The sequence below is a fragment of the Lepisosteus platostomus genome, chromosome 3 (assembly GCF_059453375.1).
Source record: "Lepisosteus platostomus isolate fLepPlt1 chromosome 3, fLepPlt1.hap1, whole genome shotgun sequence".
NCBI lineage: Eukaryota > Metazoa > Chordata > Actinopteri > Semionotiformes > Lepisosteidae > Lepisosteus > Lepisosteus platostomus.
In genome coordinates this window covers 14,069,398-14,092,768 of record NC_142613.1, presented here as the reverse complement: position 1 = coordinate 14,092,768, position 23,371 = coordinate 14,069,398, and the positions used below count along the sequence as shown (strand labels likewise).

The 23,371-nt window shown below is 37.8% G+C and overlaps 2 protein-coding genes across 5 annotated transcripts; both read right to left on the bottom strand.

Annotated features, from left to right (window-relative positions):
- Positions 1 to 177: 177 nt before the first annotated feature.
- Positions 178 to 8,525, bottom strand: LOC148674494 (uncharacterized). Of its 3 annotated transcripts, XM_088624659.1 has the most exons (12): positions 8,388 to 8,525; positions 8,240 to 8,269; positions 7,263 to 7,577; positions 5,985 to 6,290; positions 4,540 to 4,572; positions 3,971 to 3,997; positions 3,500 to 3,532; positions 2,233 to 2,331; positions 1,091 to 1,115; positions 752 to 786; positions 628 to 665; positions 178 to 389 (listed from the first exon to the last, which is right to left on the bottom strand). In XM_088624659.1, the coding sequence occupies exons 1-12, from the start codon at positions 8,437 to 8,439 to the stop codon at positions 330 to 332; spliced, it is 1,053 nt and encodes a 350-aa protein (XP_088480785.1). In that variant the 5' UTR covers positions 8,440 to 8,525; the 3' UTR covers positions 178 to 329. The 3 variants fall into 3 exon arrangements, with proteins under 3 accessions (XP_088480785.1, XP_088480787.1, XP_088480786.1); XM_088624661.1 differs by lacking the exon at positions 4,540 to 4,572; XM_088624660.1 differs by lacking the exon at positions 8,240 to 8,269 and having other exon boundaries at positions 8,388 to 8,519.
- Positions 8,526 to 13,316: 4,791 nt separating this feature from the next.
- On the bottom strand, positions 13,317 to 22,646 carry LOC148674493 (uncharacterized). 2 transcript variants are annotated; one of them, XM_088624670.1, is made up of 9 exons: positions 22,254 to 22,646; positions 22,106 to 22,135; positions 21,142 to 21,456; positions 19,817 to 20,122; positions 18,951 to 18,986; positions 18,272 to 18,298; positions 17,790 to 17,822; positions 14,850 to 14,942; positions 13,317 to 14,060 (listed from the first exon to the last, which is right to left on the bottom strand). In XM_088624670.1, the coding sequence occupies exons 1-9, from the start codon at positions 22,303 to 22,305 to the stop codon at positions 13,951 to 13,953; spliced, it is 1,002 nt and encodes a 333-aa protein (XP_088480796.1). In that variant the 5' UTR covers positions 22,306 to 22,646; the 3' UTR covers positions 13,317 to 13,950. The 2 variants fall into 2 exon arrangements, with proteins under 2 accessions (XP_088480796.1, XP_088480797.1); XM_088624671.1 differs by lacking the exon at positions 18,951 to 18,986 and having other exon boundaries at positions 22,254 to 22,644.
- Between the last annotated feature and the right edge of the window lie 725 nt (positions 22,647 to 23,371).

Sequence of the window (23,371 nt, the reverse complement as noted above, 5' to 3'; positions counted from 1 at the left end):
ATAAGAAGTTGGCATTTTATATAATTATGGAAATGATGTAATAGAAAGTAATTCAAATTAAATAAGATACAAACAAATGAATAAGCAAAAAATTAGATAAATTTACAGTACAGTATATTGTAACGGCAAAATCCCCGCTTTATAACTGTCCTTAATACAACTTTAAAGAATTTCATCAGTAAATCATAAACACATAAAGAAATTGCTCCAGTCAATCAATATTTATTATCAGTCTTTACTGAGATCAGGAATCCCTACTCTGATGTTTCCTCAGCTTTGTTCTCTCTTAGTGCATCTTCAAGGTAGCGTGCTCTGACTTTAGATTTAGCTCAACTACAGTTAGCATTCACAGTAGAATAGCACATGCCTGCTTCCCTTTTCTGCATCTGCTGTGAAGATGAGGAGAGACAACATTTCAAATTCAAAGTACCACATTTTTTCACACAATGTTGATACACTTGTCTGAAAAAGCATTGGGTCCTTAGTATATCTTAGTACCATTTACAATAATTGTACACTTCTGTATTGTCCATCCATTTTGACTTCTCCTTTATGAAATATTATGATATTTCAGCCAAATAAATTGTGCATCTAATATACATTCTTTGTGCATTGCAGTGTATTTACCATTGTAGTCTGTTTTTTCACTTTATTGATTGTAGCATCTGTTGAAAAAAGAAAATAACTATCTGAGACTTTGAGAAAGATCTAATTAATTACATCTCAAAAGATAGTTTTTATTCATACTTACAAACAAGAGTATTGTCTCCCTCTTGTTCAATTTCCCTTAGGGCAAAGACAGATATAAATATTCATTTAATTTCCATCTCGAGTCAAACCTTGTTTACCTGTTTGTATTTTTTTAAAATCCATTAACCTTCTAATCATTCCAAAGAATCAAAGTGATCAAGCAGCAACAAGCCTAAGAATCTAGCCATAGCTAACTGAAAAAGGCTGTTCTAATAATTCATTTGGCAAACATATTAATTTATTATTCTGATGACCAGAGTTCCAAGACTTTATCATGATAAGCCAGTCCACATATTGAACTTCAAAAAGGAAAAGGCAGAATAGAGAATAAAATGTTCACCTTTCTCTTTCCTGTTTCTTCCTTCCTAAAGAGAGATAAGAAAAGGCATCTTAATTTTTCATTAAATACATCTGGATATGAAACGCATTTTTATATTTTTAAAAATGGCTACAATCTCCAGTTTCTTGGAGGCCTGATACGGCCATATCCAAACCCTGGCATGCCAAATGGCATCTCTAGAATGATGTCAATTTCTTTTAGTTTCTCAATAGTTGTAAAGACTGTACTCAAGAACCATTTTGAAAATGATGGCATATTTCTGTGTTTAGATATTAAAATGCATGCTAGCTGTCAAACAATAAAATCTTATAATGAATATATATTTTTCATTATTTTATTACTAACATTTTAAAATTCCTTTGTCTTTCAGTAAGTACTATACCCCCTAATTAGCATTGCCTGTCCATATAAAATACACTGTACTGGTCAGTTGCTGACTTTTGTGTCACCCATTTCTGCAGCCATTGTTCCATTGTCTGGTTCCATTGGTCTATTGACCGGTTTCCCAAGTCTCCTTAAAACTCCAGCACTTGAGGAACTAGGAGAAGTTGTTACAGTAAACCTAAGCAGATTTAGTTCATTCAGCACTGAACTGGAATGAAAACCTACAGAAACATCAACTCTTCACTTCCAGGATTGGACATCTGTAGCTTAAACTGAGTGAGCAGCTTATATTGATGTATTTGAAACAATTAGTGCAAAACAGCATGACATGCTGCACAATAACCTTAAGAACATTGACATATTAACTTACATACCAATTTAATCAAAAAGAGTCAGATACATTTTATTATTTAAACGGGAGAAACTCTCTTTCACATTCTCTGATTATTTTTATGTCTTGTGAGGTTTGGTAATTGAAAAACTAAAGTAGCTTTATCTCACGAGAGCCTTGAGTCGCTATAAGAGGAACAGGCATGCATGATGGAGTACCTGACCCCCAGTGGTTCAGAAGAATAAAGCTACTAGATTAAGTGAAAGCTAGGAAATACAGTACATCATTTATTTACAATGAGAAAAATACAGTTTACTAATGAAACGTCTTGAAACTACAGCAACTTTCTATTACTGTAGGAATATCCCATCCCAAGTGTAGAAGACCCTGGGTTATTGATTTTGTAACAAATAGAGTACAAACGCACTGTTTTTGAAGTACAGGGAGATCAGGACTACTGCTACCACAAGAAAGGGAAGTCCACTGGCACCAGCAGCTACCAAGATGAAAAAGTGATGATCATGTTCTAAAAAAAGGAGACAAAGGATCAAGAACATTTGACTAAAAATGTGTATTACAAAATTATTGTGAGACTTTAAAGTTATCTCTGTACTGTTATGCATTAATCTCAGATTATCATGGCTCAGCTCTTTTCACTCCGTGTTAAACATTTTAACATAAAGCTCCATCCATCCATTTCTAACCACTTTATCCAATACAGGGATGAGCATGGGGGAGCTGGAGCCTATTCTTGAAAGCAACAGACGCAAGGCAGGATATGCCCTGGTCAGGACGGCATTACAGGGCACACACAGACACAAACGCACATTCTCACACCAGGGCCACATTTTTCAGAAGCCATCCAGTATGTGGGCTTTGGGAGGAAACTGGAGCACCCAGAGGGAACCCAAGAAAAGATGGGGAAAACTTACAGTACAAGACCCTTGCAGATCGCACCTCAGAGTCACAGCTCTGCAAGTGAACAATGCTAACCACCATGCTGCCCAAACATGCAGTTAACCCTTGTATATCTGTATTTTATAGTACAGAATGTACAGTAGCTTGTTAGCCTTAAGAATGTGTAGAGAGAGACGTATGATGTTAATGACAAGGAATACTTGACAAAGAATCAGTTAGGTCAGATTGGTAAATGTGATTTAATACCTAATACAGCACTTCATATTGGCTGCTTGTACTCGTATACAGAAGGTTATTTTGAATTTTGTAATCATGTTTGTAATGATTCTGCAGTATATTAAAGAATTTTTAATTGTGAATTAAAGATTGCTACAGTAAATGTAATGTTTGGTCATTTTTTACTCAGACTAAGAAGCATTAAAAACAGCAAGTTGCTATGCACAAAAAATAGTCAGGAACACAATAAATAGTTCACCTACAGTATACTGTATAATCACTAATCATGCATATGTACTGTAATTTTAAGATGACTGTAACAAAACATTTAGGCATACATTTTTCCCAAGCAAGAGCTTCAGTAATTCTTTTCTGGGATGAAATTTCAAGGGTGGTTAAGATGTCAGAAACTACTGTAACTCGGTGGCTAAATTTCAATGATGAATTCACTCAAGCTAATTTAACACTACAGCAGGCAGGTGAGTAAACCACATAAGAAAGGCCCCATAAACAGGTGCCATGTTTCATTGTCTTTGACCTGATCCTGGAATCATACTTACCATAACCAAGTGTGGAATTTGCTTCTGTGTAATCTTGAACAAACGAAAAGGACATCTGTAATTCATTAATGGTATATTGCCATTTAATTCCAGAACACAACCCTAGCACAAGCCCCAATACCAAAAGCTACTCCATAGCAAATCTTTCTGAATCACAAGTTGCATTTGAAAAACTACCAGCATTTTGTTACCTAAAAATATTACAAAATTCTTGTGAGACTTCATAAAAAAATTGGCATATTGTCTTGCATTATTAAACTAGAAGTATTGAAGAAACAAGCATGATTTCAATATGAATTCTATAATCTGAGCAGAGTGCTAAAGGTTCTATGTAAAACAGACTAGGAGTTTAAAATGCAGTGGGGATGATGAATATATACAGTACAAGTTGGGTTTTATGTATTTAGATCAGAATAAAATAAGTAGACGTCACAAACATTTAACTCTCTTTAAACCTGAATTGAAACTTACTGAATCCAGGACTGAAGCCTTCTATTTCTGTAGGACCAGGAATAAGAGTGATATCAATAAGTGATGAACAGTAAAATCTGTTTTATTACAATATAAACATTTTGTAATCATGTTTGTAATGATTCTGCAGTATATTAAATAATTTGTAATTGTGAATTAAAGATCGCTACAGTAAATGTAATTTTTGGTCATTTTTTACTCAGACTAAGAAGCATTAAAAACAGCAAGTTGCTATGCACAAGAAATTGTCAGGAACACAAGAAATAGTTACAGTATATAATCCCTAATAATGCATACTGTATGTACTGTAATTTTTAGATGACTGTAACAAAACATTTAGGCATACATTTTTCCCAAGCAAGAGCTTCAGTAATTATTTTCTAGGATGAAATTGCAAGGGTGGATAAAGATGTCAGAAACTACTGTAACTGGGTGGCTAAATTTCAATGATGAATTCACTCAAGCTTATTTAACACTACAGTAAGCAAGTGAGTAAACCACATAAGAAAGGACCCATAAACGGGTGTCATGTTTCATTGTCTTTGACCTGACCCCAGAATTATACTTACCAGATCCAAGTGTGGAATTTGCTTCTGTGTAATCTTGAACAAACGAAAAGGACATGTGTAATTCATTTACGGTACAGTATATTGCGATTTAATTCCAGAGCACAACCCTATCACAAGCCCCAATGCCAAAAGTTACTCCATAGCAAATCTTTCTGAATCACGAGTTGCATTTGAAAAACTACCAGCATTTTGTTGCCCAAAAAATATTACAAAACTCTTGTGAGACTTCATAAAAAAATTGGCATATTGTCTTGCATTATTAAACTAGAAGTATTGAAGAAACAAGCATGATTTCAATATGAATTCTATAATCTGAGCAGAGTGCTAAAGGTTCTATGTAAAACAGACTAGGAGTTTACAGTGCAGTGGGGATGACGAATATGTACAGTACAAGTTGTGTTTTATATATTTAGATCAGAATAAAATAAGTAGAAGTCAGAAACATTTTACTCTTTTTAAACCTGAATTGAAATTTACTAAATCCAGGATTGAAGCCTTCTATTTCTGTAGAACCTGGAATAGGAGTGATATCAGTAAGTGATTAACAGTAAAATCTGTTTTATTACAATATAAAAATCACATTGTGTTCATGATTGGTAGCAGGGGCACTGTTAGTCACAATTATTTGTGGACTCATTCTCCTCAATCATCAACAAGTATTGTAAAGGGGGAGAGTGGAAAGGACACAGAGAGCAAGAAAGCTCAGTTTGAACTTACTAAACAATTCACATAGTGATTTTGTGTTTTGTTGTATGGGGAGCACAGGGCTAGCCCATCTTAGGCAGGGTGAATACACCTAAAGTAACAATAGACCTCCAGAGGGAGACAGGATCTGTTTTTTGTTTTTACATTTTCACCTTGTTAACTCTGATGAAATACAGGTAAATAAGCTAGAACTCTGAAATAAACTTCTTTTATGAGGAATGAGATGTGTTTTATACTGCCACACTATTCCTATCTAAACTAAAGAAATAGAGATAAAGGATAGTCAAGAAATAATAAACCATTCAATCCATTTAACTAACTTTAAAGTTGTCTTTAATTTATAAGAGACTCTCACCACCTGCTTCTTCAAACAATCCACTGTACTGGCTTCAAGCTACCAGTAGGTAGAAGATATAAATGACTGCAGAAACCTTTAAACAAGTCCCAATACGTTGCCCTGGAAACATTTCCCATTTTGTGTGTTATGTTTTGTATTTTTTTCAAACCTGCATGCACTTGTCTACATGTGAATTTACTCCTGTAAATTCGCTGTATAATGCATGTATGAATTTACAGTGAATATGAATATAATAATATAAATTTAATAGATCATACAGTATAAGACACAATTAGTTTTTCTTGCTCTCTTCAGGAAACAAAATTAATAAGCATCATGATTTTAAAAAACTTTCTGCATGACTTTGATTCTTTCAAAGAATTGAAAATAAAATGGTTCTTACTTTCCACCTGGATCCTGATGGTTCTGCTGCTCAGTGAAAAAACTGTTCTCCCCTCTGTGGTCAGTTCAGCAGCACAGCTCATTAAGACGTCGGTCCCAGTCCCCTTACTCCTCTGTCCCAGCAGCTCCCATCCAGTCACCGTGAGGAGACAGACTTTAAACTCTTCCCTGAAGGGCACTGTTCTGAAAGGAGCTCTGCTCTCATCAGTGTAAAAATGGCATCGTGTTCCTCTCCGAACTTCACAGCGAATTGTAACGATTTTCTCTTTTCTGATATGTTCTGTGTCCACAACAATACGAAGACTATCTATAGGATTAAAAACAAAAACATGTTTCTCCCTTACATGCAGAAACACGATTCAAAGTAGGTAAGAGAAGAGATACCTTAAATTACTATCATGCTGTCCATAACTTTTGTGGAAAGAGATGAATGCAAACACAATAAAATGCCTGTTCCTGAATCCTTCACTACTACAGTGAGATAAGTCAAAAGCTGGATATCCATCCAGCCATTTTCTAACCATTTCTTCCAACTCAGGGTCATAGAGGAGCCTAACCCGGTAAACAACGGGCGCAAAAAAGAGTAGACCCTGAAGAGGACACCAGTACATCAACGGGCATATACAGGCACAAACACACTCCCATCAGAAGCCAATTAACTTACCAGTATGGTTTTGGGTTGTAAGAAGAAACCAAAGCACCCAGAGAAAACCCAAGCAAACATGGGGAGAACATACAAAGTGCACACAGGTAGCACCCCAAGTCAGGAATGAGCCCTGGGCTCAGAACTGCAAGGCAGAAATGCTAACCACTGCACCACCATGCTGCTTCAATGTTTGGATGTGTACAAAAACATACTGTATATATTGTATATATTATATTTTTATTTCAAATAATGATAAGAAAATGCATCATTAGGCAGAAAGTAGATGTAAACTTATAAATACTATTGTAATGTGTGCAAGCCACATTAAAAATACATTACAATGTGATTTACAATAACAAAGATAAATGACAGAGAAAAGATGCTGTTGTCTCACCACATATTGACTCTGATTCAGCAGCTTCTTGTAGGGGAAGACTAATGTACGGTATCTTTACAAGTTGGAAATGCTATCACTAGTATTTTTATCAGTTTGGGGCCATCACTGATATTCATCTGACCAACGTTTTATACTAGGACATCTTTATAACCACACAAAGGTGACTGAGATATCATTCCTGTGCTATTTAGTCAAAATTATTTTGAATCACTATTAAAAACAGAAAAAGGACTCACCAAACACTTCTAGTTTTTTCATCCCACTTCGCTTTGAGAGAACTGCTTGGTTCCCAATTAGAGTTTCAACAGTGCAGCTTAGAAAGATCTCCATTTTATCCTGACGAGTTTTGTTTTCTAGCAGCTCACTGACATACACAGTGAGCTGACAGACACCAAAACTGTGCGGTGTTGATCTGAAAGGGTTTTGACTCTGATCAATGTAGAAATGACATTGTCTTCCACTGTCAGATTCACAGCGAGCTCTGGCATAGTCTTCTATATCAATCTGCTCTTGGTCCAGCTCAATAAGAGGTTGTAGAAGTAGGTCTGTTACTACAAAAAATGTTCAGCAATTGAATCAATTAAAATGTATTTTAATCAAACGTATTCAATTTTGGTAAATTGCATGAATGGTGCTCAAAATCCCATTGTATTAAAAGGTATCGAAGAATACAAAACATATCATAAAGTAGTTAAAGATGGGTGAGCTTATATGTCTTTAAAAGTCTTTGTCGTTTATTGTCTGCAATAATATAAATAAGGCATTCTTTAATGTTGTCATTAATTGTTGATTAAATAAATTGATCTTCCTTTAAAAAAGGCATGATCCTGTCATGAATTTAAGAAGTATAAATTAAGTGTAGATTATTTGAAGGACATATATACATAATGTACATACAGTATGTATAATGTAGATAATTCAGATATACAATACATGTATTTAATTTGTTTTAGCTTACTGACAAAGTGATAGTCTGTGCTTGATGTGAATTCAGTTTCCAAATTATCATGTTTCTAACTACTGTACATTTCTTACTTATGAAACTTATGAAAGTTACCATAGAAAGGTTACTTTAAAAAGATTCTGGAGAGAATTTAAAATCTTTTAAATGCAGTGAGAAAATATTCCTTTTATACATTAAGAATTTTTGCCAATGAATTACAAGAGATCTGGATCAGATATTTCTGATTGTGCTTGAAAATTAGCAACATACCTGACCAACCTGGACACACTTGAAAGCCCACTGTATGAGAAACAACAATAAATAATAATATTTATCAAAACATAACAATCTAAAAATGTGATATTTTTTAAATATCAGGTTAGCAACAGCGAGTAGTTCATATTTGTAAATTACTTACTCAGTGTAAGAAATAATATGAAGAGTTTCATGGTCCAGCAGCAGTCCCACATCAGACAATATGTGATTTACAAGTTGAACTGCACATCTAACACACACAGGAAACTTGAAAATGAGCTCACACAGAAAAGCATAGCTGTCGTGCTTAATGTGTCTTAGTTCATCTGATGACCAGAAATGAACACAAGTTAAGCTACGGAACACAACCTTAAAAATATGTTAGTGCTTGATGATCTAGATTGTACAATATACAGTATTTCTAATAAATACTTGTATATAAAATAGAAACATAAACCACCAACACTAAATATACTGTACGCTGTGCTTTTCAAATCTTTTGTTTTAGGAATATTTTATTCCTAGTAAAAATCGTTTATTTTCACCATCACTGTTACTAGTGAAAGGAAAAGGAAAATTAAAGTTGGTCGTGTTTTATGTTCTTTTTTTTCTTTAGTCCTGGATCTCTATATATTTATTTAACACCTTAACCTACTCTACCTTCTTGCATTTTGCATAGCTTGTCTTTACCTTCTTTTGCCCTATTCTTTAAAATGACTTATAAAATTGTTGATTAAAATGAATTTAAAGGTATTGCTTATTTTTAAAATCCCACTGACCTATTGTGTGCTGCAGAAATAAACACTCCTTGCCAATAGATCTGAGGCAAGCAAAGGACGTTATGTTGAGATGGGAGAGTAAATGATAATATAATACATATAAAAATAACATTTTGCATATTTTAACTACATTTTCATTTCATTTTCATGTTATTTTTCAGTTGCAGTTTCATTTTAGTTTTCAAACTTTTTTAACTTTATTTGTTATTTTGCTCAATCCTGATGTAGGAGTGTTAAGGTCCTACATCATTCATTGCTTTCCTAAACCCACCAATGGATAAAAAACACTTTTGCTGTAAAAGGCTACTGTAAAGGGGATATACATTTCATATAAATTGACATTTAATTATAGTGTAATGTTTGAGGTTTACTAAAGGAGCACCATGTGAACATGTTTTTGTCTTCTAAATGAGTAAAAAACAGAAGTTAAAACTTAAAAGCTTTTCATAGTGAGTGAAATTCTTCTACACAGGTTTTGCTGTAGATGACACAGAGAATTACGGAGCCCGGGAGGAGCCATCAGTAGGAAAAATAAGTTATTTCAAGGGAACGATTTACAATTTGTGCTCACAAGATAACTAAATCGTTCCCTCGTTTTATTTAATTAGTGCGCACAAAATAATGTTTTTTAACTCTTTCCTTCGCAGTTGGTCAACAATAAAGCCAATCACTTCTTCTACAGTATGTTAGCATATCGCTGTCGGTAGAGCCCATTGAACCTGAGAATCCTCTTTGGTCGCCACTTGCTGACAGTGATGCCCTGTAGTTCAAGAGTAGCTACAATCCCCTCATAACCCATCCCCAAACCAAAATAAAACTTAATCAGTTCATCTCTATCCATTATTCTAATCTACAGCAGTGTTAGACAGTTAGGCTTTATTGTACTATATACAGTATAAAGACGCGGTAACGTGTTAACTAGCGTTTGATAGTATTTGCATGCAGCCGGAGATAATGCTGTCGTTTTAGAAATGTTCTATGTGTGTGCGACTACCGTGACACAAAGAAAACAAAGGAAAAAGTAATTTAGTGCGTACGAATTAGAGAATACGAGGGAACATTTTAGTTATTTCAGGCGCACGAATTTAATGAAAACGAGGGAACAATTTAGTTATTTCGTGCGCACAAATTGTAAAATCGTTCCCTCTATATAACTTTTTTTTCCTATTGATGGCCCCTCCCAGGCTCCGTAAAGAGTGATATCAGATATATCCTATGTATTTCCTACATGTACAGTATAATCTCAGTTCATGTGAAAAAATGATCAAATGAACAGAATGAGCAGGCCACATAATAATAAGCTCTCAATAAAGTTGAAATTTAAATGCTGTACTTTGACACCTGGTGCTCAAGAAACATTGACAGAAAATTACAAGTATAAAGAGTTACAAGAGTTAAATTAAAAAAACAACAACATAATTTAGCATTTTCAGACTCAAAACAGTATCAGCAAAACTGCTTCCATTATCAGATGAGACTAAGCAGTTCTTGAAGAATAAGCAATCAAGTCCCAAGAATGATCTATGTTGAGTTGGAACTGCTGCGTCTAGGTGAGCACACTCAAAAGTTCTAAACTTTATTTTATTTAACCCTTATAAGAACATAGGGTGTACTGTATACAAACATGGATATAACATTTGGCCTATCTAGCCGATAAAAGTTAGTAGCTTAATGATCTGGATTTTTGTGAGATGTTTAGCTTCAAAGGCTACAGTACTGTTAATATTTTGCTGAAGTTATACTTTAATAAAATTAATACTAATAATGAAAGTTGACTTTTGTATTTGTAAAGCTTTTATATTAATTATATTGTAACGCCCTCGCCTGGTGGTGAGGAGGAAGCGCCCCTAGGCGCTCGTAGTACCGCTGGGCATGCTGGGAGTGGTAGCCAGCATCGCTGCCCCGCTGCACCACCTCACCGACAAGGGCCGCCGTTTTGACTGGGACTCGGGCTGTGAGACTGCCTTCGGCCGGTTGCGTGAAGCTCTGGTGGGGGCCCCCGTGCTGGCCTACCCCGACCCGCGGTTGCCGTATGTTCTCAACACCGACGCGAGTGACTTGGGGGTGGGTGCGGTGTTGGCGCAGGAGGGGCCGGATGGGGAGCGCGTAGTGGCCTACTATAGTCGGGCTTTGACTAGGCCTGAGCGGAACTACTGCGTGACCAGTCGCGAGCTGCTGGCAGTGATGGCGGCGGTCCACCACTTCAGGCCGTACCTGTTCGTGACCTGGTTCCGGCTGAGGACCGACCATGCGTCCCTCACCTGGCTGCTCCACTTTAAGGAGCCAGAGGGGCAGATGGCGCGATGGATAGAGATCCTGCAGGAGTACGACTTCACTGTCGTGCACCGTGTGGGGTCTCGCCATCTCAATGCCGACGCTCTCTCGCGGCGCCCCTGCGAGGCCGTGGACTGCCACCACTGCGCCCGGCGGGAGCAGCGTGAGGAGGCTGTCCGCACCGTGGCGGGGGTGAGCACCGCGGCCACGGCCCGTGAGGGGCCGCTGGGGGTGGGCCTGCCAGACCTGGCGCAGCGTCAGGCAGCCGATCCTGACGTGGGGCCGGTGCTCCGCTGGAGGGCAGCAGGAGTGCGGCCTACGCGAGAGGAGCTCGCCCTGCACCCGAAGTACGTCAAGGCCCTCTGCGCCCTGTGGGAGGCCTTGGAGGTAAAGGACGGGGTGCTGCGCCGGGGGTGGCAGGTACCCTCCAGTGGCGAGGTACGGTGGCAGCTGGTGGTGCCTCGGTCGCTCCGCGGGGCGGTGCTTCGAGCGGTGCACGGCCAGCCGGGCATGGGGCACTTCGGCGGTAAAAAAACCCTGCAGCGTCTCCGAGGCCATTTTTATTGGGGTCTTTGCCACCGGGACGTGCAGCGGTACTGCAGAACGTGTGCGGTGCGCGTGGCGCAGAAGGGTCCCCCCGAGCGCTCTCGGGCCCACCTCCAACAACACCAGGTGGGGGCTCCTATGGAGCGGGTGGGGGTGGACGTTTTGGGCCCATTTCCGCGCACCGAGGCCGGGAACCGCTACGTCTTGGTGGCCATGGATTATTTTACGAAGTGGCCGGAGGCCTACGCCCTCCCGGACCAGAGTGCCCCCACGGTGGCCGATGCACTGCTGGAGGGGATGTTTGCCAGGCTGGGGGTGCCGGAGGAGTTACACAGTGACCAGGGGCGTAACTTCGAGTCCCAGGTCTTCGCCAGAGTGTGCCAGCGCCTGGGGATCACTAAAACGTGGACCACACCGCTGCATCCCCAGAGCGACGGGTTGGTGGAGCGGTTTAATCGGACGCTCGCCACCCAGCTGGCCACCCTGGTGTCCCGGCACCAACGGGACTGGGACCGCCACCTCCCCCTTGCGCTCTGGGCGTACAGGACCGCGGTCCAGGAATCCACCGGGTGCACCCCGGCCTCGCTCATGCTGGGCCGGGAAATGCGAACACCGGTGGACCTTGTCTTCGGCCCGCCGCCCGAAGACGGCTCGGCACCGCCGGCTGGACCGGACTACGAGTGGGACCTGCGACGGCGGATGCAGCGGGTGCACAGCTTTGCACGGACCCACCTGACACAGGCGGGGGTCCGGCAGAAGCGGTACTACGACCTGCGCTGCAGGGGGCCTGCCTTCCAGCCCGGGACTCGGTTTGGGTGTTCAACCCGCGCCGCCGCAAAGGCCTCAGCCCTAAGCTGGCGCCGTCGTGGGAGGGGCCCGCTGAGGTACTCGGGGTGGTGGGCGAGGTCTGCTACCGTGTCTGGTTGCGAACATGGGGGAGAGTGGTGGTCCTGCACCGAGACCGCCTGGCCCCCTACCGGGCCCGGGAGGAGGAGCCGTGTGGGGAGGCTCTAGAGGAGCAGCCGGGGCTGGAGCCGGCCAATAGTGGGGCGTCCGTGGGTCGCCAGCCGTCATGCAGGGTTCTGCAACAGTTAGTCGAATATGAGTACAGCCTGAGGGGGGTGTTCGACGTCGGCGAGACGCCAGACGCTTCAGGTGGGGGCAGTGTAACGCTCGTAGTACCGCTGGGCATGCTGGGAGTGGTAGCCGGGGAGAGTCTGAGGGTCAGCACGATGACCAGCGGCTGACCCTACCTGTGTAAATAATGTCCTAGTAGTTCTAGTGCCCTGTGTAGTCCTGTAAAAGTATAGTGTGTTGTTAGGTAATTACCACCCTAAAGATGTGTACGTGTTCATCAGTCTCCTCATGTGTGTGTATATCCTGTTGTTGGTTTTGTGTGGTTGTTAACAAATAAAGCTAGTGCTTGGTTGGTTAATCGCGTCTCCACTGTTCTTTAGATCTGAAAAGAACCTGCAAACGCTACAATATACTGGTTTAAAGTGAGTTCTTTATTTTTTACTACTGTACATCTATATATATTGAAATGTTTGGTAGCTGTCATGAGCATGCATTGTACAGTTAATAGCTTCACTTCACAATTAAACTTCACTTGTTCACATTTCTCTCCAAATGAAGCAAACCAGAGTGAATAAAAATAGTCCTGTGGATGGGCCCTTAGAAACATTGTGATCATTTCACAGATCTACATTAAGAGCCATATAATTTTGCAGAAATCAAAATGGTTACTTTATCTGTGAAACCACATGATGCACATTTGGAATTACCTTGTTTTGTTTTGGTACTCTAAAACTATTTTTTTCCATATTTACTGTATAACATACTGTAGATGATTTAAAGATATGACTTGAGGGAGTTTTGCTGCTTCAGTCTATTCCTTTCATCTGTGCATAAAAACGTACATGGTAAAATGGTAAGTTTGGTAAGTTTGATGTGTTTTAAAAACAATATTCACACATCAATATTTACACAATTACAAATGCCACATTTGGAAATTCCCCAATTCCACTTTACATATTCTCAAGGCATGACAGAAAGGAGAGGTTAAAATTTGCAGATTATATACAGTACATGTTACATAAATCACTAGGTTTACAGTAGCACAAATATTTAATTAATACTGTAAGTGTTCCTGTGCACTTCTGCAGCATCTTCTTGTTGTTGGTTAGCATAAGGCAAAGGATATGCTGACTCCTCATTCTCCTCTTGATTGTGTCTCTCTGAAAATAAAACATAGTAAAACATTTTACAGAATAAAAATATGGTGCAAAAATGTATCTTAAATAGAAATTATGAATTGAAGTTCTGGGGAGAAAACAATGACATGTCAATCTCACACAGCTGTTCCCAATCACCATCATCACATAAATTAGCTATAGTGTACAGTATATGTATTAAACATAAATACTTCCCTTTGCATTTGTCTCAAGCATTCCTCCTTCACTTCATCTCCACCTTTTAATTACCCCTTAGTTCCTTACTCTCTGAATGGGATCCAAGCCTCCTTGTCCAATGGCCAAGAGGCTGCCCATTAACCAACTGGGTAATACCAAACCAGTCCCACCTAATTTTCAAAAGTTTCAAAAAGCACCTGATTCTTGGATGTTGCTGTCCTTAGTGAGATTATAATGTTGCATGTTGAATTATAATGTTGCATTAACCAAATGTTTAAGATTCTTACCAAATGTGCCCTGTTCTGTAATTTAAAATAAATAAGATCTGATCATCTCAATTTAGACAGTAATAAAGGACCACATATCCAGGTGTCCAAGCGGTTGCACTAATTTGTATGCCATACTAAAACAATAGTAGGTTAAATTATTAAATCAGCACTCTTGGGACTTCAATAGAGAAAAAAGGATAAAAAGTTAAACACCAGTAGAGAAGAAAATCTACACTGATAAATATGGAATTTAGTTCCATGCCAAAGAAACAAAAATGTCTCAATGCCATTTTTGGTACCTACTGTCTTAAAAGACCTGAAAGACTGTTAATAAAAGAAAACTCACTGTGTTTGAAATAGAGGAAGCTCAGCACGGCTGTTGCCATCAAAGAAAACAGTTCACCAACAGCAACCCAGATTAAAATATGTGGAAATTGTCCTGAAAAAAATAGTTTAATGAAAACCAAAACACAAGTTTACTTTTTGAGTAAAAATCCCAACCGATTAAGACAGTTTCTAAAGTAAAGGGGTAAGTTCTATAATAGTTAACGAGCTCAATTAAAAAAGGACATTTTGAATGTTATATTAGTAAAATTACAAAATAACACATAGACATTTTTAAAATTGATTTTACTTAATTTAAATTATTTTGTTTAAAACCTGAAAGTTCAAACTAAAGTCTTCTAATAATACTTTAAATTATAGTAATGTCAGCAAAACCTAAAGAGAAATAATTGAAATGTGTTGATTGCATAAGTATTCAGATTTGTGATCTCTAAATTCTCTTTAGTGGAAATTCCATTAGCAGTAATCACAACTACAAGTATTTTTGGTTAAATCTATACCGGTGTTCCACCTTGGCGAAATATTCACTCATATTTTTTGGCAGATTGGTTGACACTCTAATGTCCATACGTTGCATGGGGATTGCATATAGACAGCATATCTACATTTATTGTCTACAAACTACAGTACTTTTGCATTCTCTACATCAATACATATCTACATTTTTATCCCTGGGATGTTTTGAAAGTTCCTTGGTCTTCATGGCTGATTCTTCATGTGAAATTCACCACCTGACTGAGGTGATAGGTTTATTTATTCTAGAATTACATGAATCACAATAATAGCACACATACTGTAGGCCACTCAAATAATCAAGCTTGTTGAAACAATTACTGTATGTGCACCCAGATTAATTTATGTTGGTTACAGCAGTGTTCTCAAACTGTGGTACGCGTTCCTGCAGTGGTACGTGGCGTGCCGCCAGGTGGTACACCAAATGACCCTGGAACTGTGTTGTGTGCGCTGAAAAAAATTGGGACGGGTTTTCATATTTTGTATTTTTATACGTGTCGAATACACAGCCTACGTACTACGATACAGTGCGCGCTTATACTTCAGTGGACACAAGAGATACTCTGTAATTCTATACCACTCTATAGGAATGCGTGCTACAGACACAAGTGACCAATTGTATTTAAAAAAAGCTACTGTATCTCCAGCAAATAGGGAGAAAGGAGAATGTGCGTGATTTTGGAACAATGCCAACGTTGTAAACACAGGAATGCATAGAAATGCGTGCTACGGACGCTGGTAATCTTGTGAGCACAGGAAAGCGTGAAAAATAACAGAAAAATATTTAAGAACTGTTCTAAGTTAATTTGAGAAAAATACACCGAGCGTCTCTGTGTTTCTCTCCCATGCGCATGAAATAAATACTTAAAATAAACACTGAAATAAAAACAGAAACGTGGAAAAATGCAAGCTTGCGGATTGCTAAAGCAGGTAAGCCCCACACTATTATGTGTGGAGAAAAAGCTGATGAACAGCTTGACCTGCTGCCCCCCCTGAAAGACACAGTCATTCATAGAATTATTTAAATGAAGGATTATATCAAAAGTACGCTGACAGAGCGCGTTAAGATGAGCAGATGTTTTTCACTGCAATTAGATGAGTCTGTAGTCGATTTGGCCAATTTGCTCGTTTATGTTAGATATGTCTAACATATGTTTGAGGGTGTCCCGTGAGGACTTTCTGTTCTGTAAGCCGCTACCAACAGGAACTACAGGAGAGCACATATTTCAGCTTCTGAATGAATTTATCGAAGAGAATGGCATCGACTGGATAAAATGTGTCAGAGTTTGTACAGACGGTGCTAGAGCAATGACAAGCTGACACAGCGGTGTAGTTGCACGAATTAGAGAGGTTGCTCCAGAAATGAATGGTTTCATTGCAACATCCACCGCGAGACCTTTGCCGTCAAGAAAATGCCTGACGATGTTAAACTGTTGTGAATTGTATCAAGGCTCGAAAAATTAATTCACATCTGCTTTGCTCGACTAAACAGGCTCACCCCTCCCACTAAAATGGTGCTTTTTTATTTTTATGTGTTGTTTTTTTTCTGTAAAACACTTTGAGAAACCATATTTTAATATATCAAACAAAGTTTATTATTATTATATTTATTATATGTGTATGTGAGTGTGTGCACGCGCGCTCATGTTGGTCATTGAGAATTTCTGGGGTTCCTATGAGATGATGACTTGTAGGTGGTACTTGGATGATTTGGTTGGATTAGGGGTGGTACTTGGTCCAAAAAGTTTTAGAACCATTGGGTTACAGCATTAGGTTGGAATATTGCATTTTTTCTTTCATATGAATTATTTGATTACTTCTTTGTTTTTGTTTTTTGCTTTGAAAGCATAGATTAGGTTGTCATTAAAACAAAGATTAAATGCTATTTCAAAGTGTCATGACTCCAAGCTTTAAAACACCAAACAGTGCAAGGGTCTGGATCAGTTTTCAAGGTACTGTGTATATATTGTATTGTATTTATAAATAGTGAACACAGTACAGTATATATTACCTAACCAATCCATTTCTAACCTCTCTATCCAACATAGGGTTATGGGGGAGCTGAAACCTATCCCACAAAGCAACAGGCACAAGAGGGTGCAGCCTGTACTGGATCCCAGTGCATCGCAAGAAACACATAGACACAAAATAACACACTCTCACACGAGGGCCACTTCCCCAGAGACTGGCGCACCCGTCTGAAACCCACACAAACACGATGAGAACATACAAACACTACACAGGTAGCACCACAGGAATGGAACCTGGCAGCAATGCTAATCACAGTGCCACAAGACCATCCTCGGTGATGAATTCACTCAAGCTAATTTAGGGCTACAGCAGGCAGGTGAGTAAACCACATAAGAAAGCACCCATAAACAGGTGTCATGTTTCATTGTCTTTGACCTGATCCCGGAATCATACTTACCATAACCAAGTGTGGAATTTGCTTCTGTATAATCTTGAAGAAAAGAAAACGACATCCATAATTCATTAATGGTATATTGTCATTTAATTCCAGAGCACAACTCTATCACAAGCCCCATTAGTGAAAGCCACTCCATAGCAAATCTTTCTGAATTACAAATTGTATTTGAAAAACTACCAGCATTTTGTTACCTAAAAATATTCCAAAATTCTTGTGAGACTTCAAAGTTACAGTATCTCTACTAGAAGGCATTAGAATATTTGGCACATTGTGTTGCTTTGTTAAACTAGATGAATTGAACAAATTGAATTCTATAATCTGGGCAGAGTTGTAAAGATTCTTTGTAAAACAGACTAGGATTAACAATGCAGTGAGGATGTCGAATACTTACGGTTCAAGTTGTGTTTTATGTATTTAGATCAGAATAAAATAAGCAGACGTCAGAAACGTTTTACTCTTTTTCAACCTGAATTGAAACTTACTAAATCCAGGACTGAAGCCTTCTATTTCTGTAGGATCAGGAATAAGAGTGATATCAATAAGTGATGAACAGTAAAATCTGTTTTATTACAAAATAAAAATGTTGTAGTCATGTTTGTAATGATTCTGCAGTATATTAAATAATTGTTAATTGTGAATTAAAGATTACTACAGTAAATGTAATTTTTGGTCATTTTTTACTCAGACTAAAAAGCATTAAAAACAGCAAGTTGCTATGCACAAAAAATAGTCAGGAACAAAAAGAAATAGTTCACCTACAGTATATAATCACTAATAATGCATATGTACTGTAATTTTAGGATGACTGTAACAAAACATTTAGGCAAACATTTTTCCCAAGCAAGAGCTTCAGTAATTCTTTTCTGGGATGAAATTGCAAGTGTTGTTAAGATGTCAGAAACTACTGTAACTCAGTAGCTAAATTTCAATGATGAATTCACTCAAGCTAATTTAACACTACAGTAGGCAAGTGACTAAACCACATAAGAAAGGACCCATAAACAGAGTTCTAAAGGTTCTATGTAAAACAGACTAGGAGTTTACAATGCAGTTGGGATGAAGAATACATGCAGTACAAGTTGTGTTTTATATATTTAGATCAGAATAAAATAAGCAGACGTCAGAAACATTTAACTCTTTTAAACCTTAATTGAAACTTACTAAATCCAGGAGTGAAGCCTTCTATTTCTGTAGGACCTGGAATAAGAGTGATATCAGTGAGTGATGAACAGTAAAATTAATTTATTACAATATAAAAATGTTCTCCTCAATCATCAACAAGTATTGTAAAGGGGGAGAGTGGAAAGGACACAGAGAGCAAGAGAGCTCAGTTTGAATTTACTAAACAATTCACATAGTGATTTTGTGTTTTGTTGTATGGGGAGCACAGGGCTAGCCCATCTTAGGCAGGGTGAATGCACCTAAAATAACAATAGACCTCCAAAGGGAGACAGGAACTGTTTGTTTTCTTTAGTTTAACTCTGAAAGAAAACTTATTTTATGAGGAATGAGATGTGTTTTGTACTGCTACACTATTTCTGTCTAAACTAAAGAAATAGAGATAAAAGATAGTCAAGAAATAATAAACCATTCACTCCATTTAACCTTTTAAATGTCTTTAATTTATAAGAGAATCTCAACCACCTGCTTCTTCAAACAATCCACTGTACTGGCTTCAAGCTACCAGTAGGTAGAAGATATAAATGACTGCAGAAACCTTTAAACAAGTCCCAATTCGTTGCCCTGGAAACATTTCCCATTTTGTGTGTTATGTTTTGTATTTTTTTCAAACCTGCATGCACTTGTCTACATGTGAATTTACTCCTGTAAATTCGCTGTATAATGCATGTATGAATTTACAGTGAATATGAATATACTATAATATAAATTAATAGATCATACAGTATAAGACACAATTAGTTTTTCTTGCTCTCTTCAGGAAACAAAATTAATAAGCATCATGATTTTAAAAAACTTTCTGCATGACTTTGATTCTTTCAAAGAATTGAAAATAAAATGGTTCTTACTTTCCACCTGGATCCTGATGGTTCTGCTGCTCAGTGAAAAAACTGTTCTCCCCTCTGTGGTCAGTTCAGCAGCACAGCTCAGGAAGACATCGGTCCCAGTCCCCTTACTCCTCTGTCCCAGCAGCTCCCATCCAGTCACCGTGAGGAGACAGACTTTAAACTCTTCCCTGAAGGGCACTGTTCTGAAAGGAGCTCTGCTCTCATCAGTGTAAAAATGGCATCGTGTTCCTCTCCGAGCTTCACAGCGAATTGTAACGATTGTCTCTTTTTTGATATGTTCTGTGTCCACAACAATACGAAGACTATCTATAGGATTAAAAACAAAAACATGTTTCTCCCTTATGTGCAGAAACACGATTCAAAGTAGGTAACAGAAGAGATACCTTAAATTACTATCATGCTGTCCATAACTTTTGTGGAAAGAGATGAATGCAAACACAATAAAATGCCTATTCCTGAATCCTTCACTACTACAGTGAGATAAGTCAAAAGCTAGATATCCATCCAACCAAAGCACCCAGAGAAAACTCAAGCAAACATGGGGAAAACATACAAACTGTGCACCCCAAGACAGGAATGAGCCCTGGGCCCACAGCTGCAAGGCAGCAGTGCTAACCATTTCACCATCATGCTGCTTCAAAGTTTGGATATGTGTATATAAACATACTGTATATATTGTACATATTATATTTTTATATAAAATAATGATTAGAAAATGCATCATTAGGCAGAAAGTAAATGTAAACTTATAAATACAATTGTAGTGTATGCAAGCCACATTAAAAATACATTACAATGTGATTTACAATAAAAAAGATAAACGACAGTGAAAAGGTACTGTGTTTTACCACATATTGACTCTTCTTGTAGGGGAGGACTCACTCGTATTTGTATCAGTTTGGGGCCATCACTGATATTCATAAGATAAGATCACTTTATTGGCCATATACAATTTCTTGTATTAGGAATTTGCCTTTTTGCATACCCCAACTTGCTCTCCTTGAGACACACAGACAGGGAGAGAAGTTTGGGGTCAGAGTGTAGGGTCAGCCATTTATACGGCGCCCCTGGAGCAGCTGGGGTTAAGGGCCTTGCTCAGGGGCCCAACGGAGTAGGATTCCTCTGCCAACTACAGGATACAAACTGGCCACCTTCCAGTCACAGGCGTAGATCCTTAGCCACAGAGCCACCATACTGCCCCCAAGCTGGCCAATGCTTATTACTAGGACATTTCTATAATCATACAAAAGTGGCTGAGATATCATTCCTGTGCTATATAGTCAAAATTATTTTGAATCACTATTAAAAACAGAAAAAGGACTCACCAAACACTTCTAGTTTTTTCATCCCACTTCGCTTTGAGAGAACTGCTTGGTTCCCAATTAGAGTTTCAACAGTGCAGCTTAGAAAGATCTCCATTTTATCCTGACGAGTTTTGTTTTCTAGCAGCTCACTGACATACACAGTGAGCTGACAGACACCAAAACTGTGCGGTGTTGATCTGAAAGGGTTTGGACTCTGATCAATGTAGAAATGGCATTGTCTTCCACTATCAGATTCACAGCGAGCTCTGGCATAGTCTTCTATATCAATCTGCTCTTGGTCCAGCTCAATAAGAGGTTGTAGAAGTAGGTCTGTTACTACAAAAAATGTTCAGCAATTGAATCAATTAAAATTTATTTTAATCAAAAGTATTCAATTTTGGTAAATTGCATGAATGGTGCTCAAAATCCCATTGTATTAAAAGGTATCGAAGAATACAAAACATATCATAAAGTAGTTAAAGATGGGTGAGCTTATATGTCTTTAAAAGTGTTTGTCGTTTATTGTCTGCAATAATATAAATAAGGCATTCTTTAATGTTGTCATTAATTGTTGATTAAATAAATTGATCTTCCTTTAAAAAAGGCATGATCCTGTCATGAATTTAAGAAGTATAAATTAAGTGTAGATTATTAGAAGAACTAATATACATAATGTACATACAGTATGTATAATGTAGATAATTCAGATATACAATACATGTATTTAATTTGTTTTAGCTTACTGACAAAGTGATAGTCTGTGCTTGATGTGAATTCAGTTTCCAAATTATCATGTTTCTAACTACTGTGCATTTCTTACAGCATTATGAAAGTTACCATAGAAAGGTTACTTTAAAAAGATTCTGGAGAGAATTTAAAATCATTTAAATGCAGTGAAAAAATATTCCTTTTATACATTAAGAATTTTTGCCAATGAAGATCTGGATCAGATATTTCTGATTGTGCTTGAAAATTAGCAACATACCTGACCAACCTGGACACACTTGAAAGCCCACTGTATGAGAAACAACAATAAATAATAATATTTATCGAAACATAACAATCTAAAAATGTGATATTTTTTAAATATCAGGTTAGCAACAGCGAGTAGTTCATATTTGTAAATTACTTACTCAGTGTAAGAAATAATATGAAGAGTTTCATGGTCCAGCAGCAGTCCCACATCAGACAATATGTGATTTACAAGTTGAACTGCACATCTAACACACACAGGAAACTTGAAAATGAGCTCACACAGAAAAGCATAGCTGTGGTGCTTAATATGTCTTAGTTCATCTGATGACCAGAAATGAACACAAGTTAAGCTATGGAACACAACCTTAAAAATATGTCAGTGCTTGATGATCTAGATTGTACAATATACAGTATTTCTAATAAATACTTATATATAAAATAGAAACATAAACCACCAACACTAAATATACTGTACTCTGTGCTTTTCAAATCTTTCATTTTAGGAATATTTTATTCCTAGTAAAAATAGTTTATTTTCACCATCACTGTTACTAGTGGAAGGAAAAGGAAAATTTAAATTGGTTATGTTTTATGTTCTTTTTTTTCTTTAGTCCTGGATCTCTATATATTTATTGAAACACCTTAACCTACTCTACCTTCTTGCATTTTGCATAGCTTGTCTTTACCTTCTTTTGCCCTATTCTTTACAATGACTTATAATATTGTTGATTAAAATGAATTTAAAGGTATTGCTTATTTTTAAAATCCCACTGACCTATTGTGTGCTGCAGAAATAAACACTCCTTGCCAATAGATCTGAGGCAAGCAAAGGACGTTATGTTGAGATGGGAGAGTAAATGATAATATAATACATATAAAAATAACATTTTGCATATTTTAACTACATTTTCATTTCATTTTCATGTTATTTTTCAGTTGCAGTTTCATTTTAGTTTTCAAACTTTTTTAACTTGATTTGTTATTTTGCTCAATCCTGATGTAGGAGTGTTAAGGTCCTACATCATTCATAGCTTTCCTAAACCCACCAATGGATAAAAAACACTTTTGCTGTAAAAAGCTACTGTAAAGGGGATATAAATGTCATATAAATTGACATTTAATTATAGTGTAATGTTTGAGGTTTACTAAAGGAGCACCATGTGAACATGTTTTTGTCTTCTAAATGAGTAAAAAACAGAAGTTAAAACTTAAAAGCTTTTCATAGTGAGTGAAATTCTTCTACTATGTTTTTTTAACTCTTTCCTTCGCAGTTTGT

What these genes read in the sequence shown, in the direction of transcription:
- LOC148674493 (XM_088624670.1), bottom strand. Translation starts at nt 22,305, where the DNA reads ATGTGGGACTGCTGCTGGACCATGAAACTCTTCATATTATTTCTTACA. An exon ending in AGGCTTCACTCCTGGATTTA is followed by an intron (nt 18,299 to 18,950) that starts GTAAGTTTCAAT and finishes CTGATCCTACAG; the next exon opens with AAATAGAAGGCTTCAGTCCT. An exon ending in AAATTCCACACTTGGTTATG is followed by an intron (nt 14,943 to 17,789) that starts GTAAGTATGATT and finishes TATTTTTTTCAG; the next exon opens with GACAATTTCCACATATTTTA.
- LOC148674494 (XM_088624659.1), bottom strand. Translation starts at nt 8,439, where the DNA reads ATGTGGGACTGCTGCTGGACCATGAAACTCTTCATATTATTTCTTACA. An exon ending in GAAAAAACTAGAAGTGTTTG is followed by an intron (nt 6,291 to 7,262) that starts GTGAGTCCTTTT and finishes TTAATCCTATAG; the next exon opens with ATAGTCTTCGTATTGTTGTG. An exon ending in CTCCCTGTACTTCAAAAACA is followed by an intron (nt 1,116 to 2,232) that starts GTGCGTTTGTAC and finishes ATCTCTCTTTAG; the next exon opens with GAAGGAAGAAACAGGAAAGA.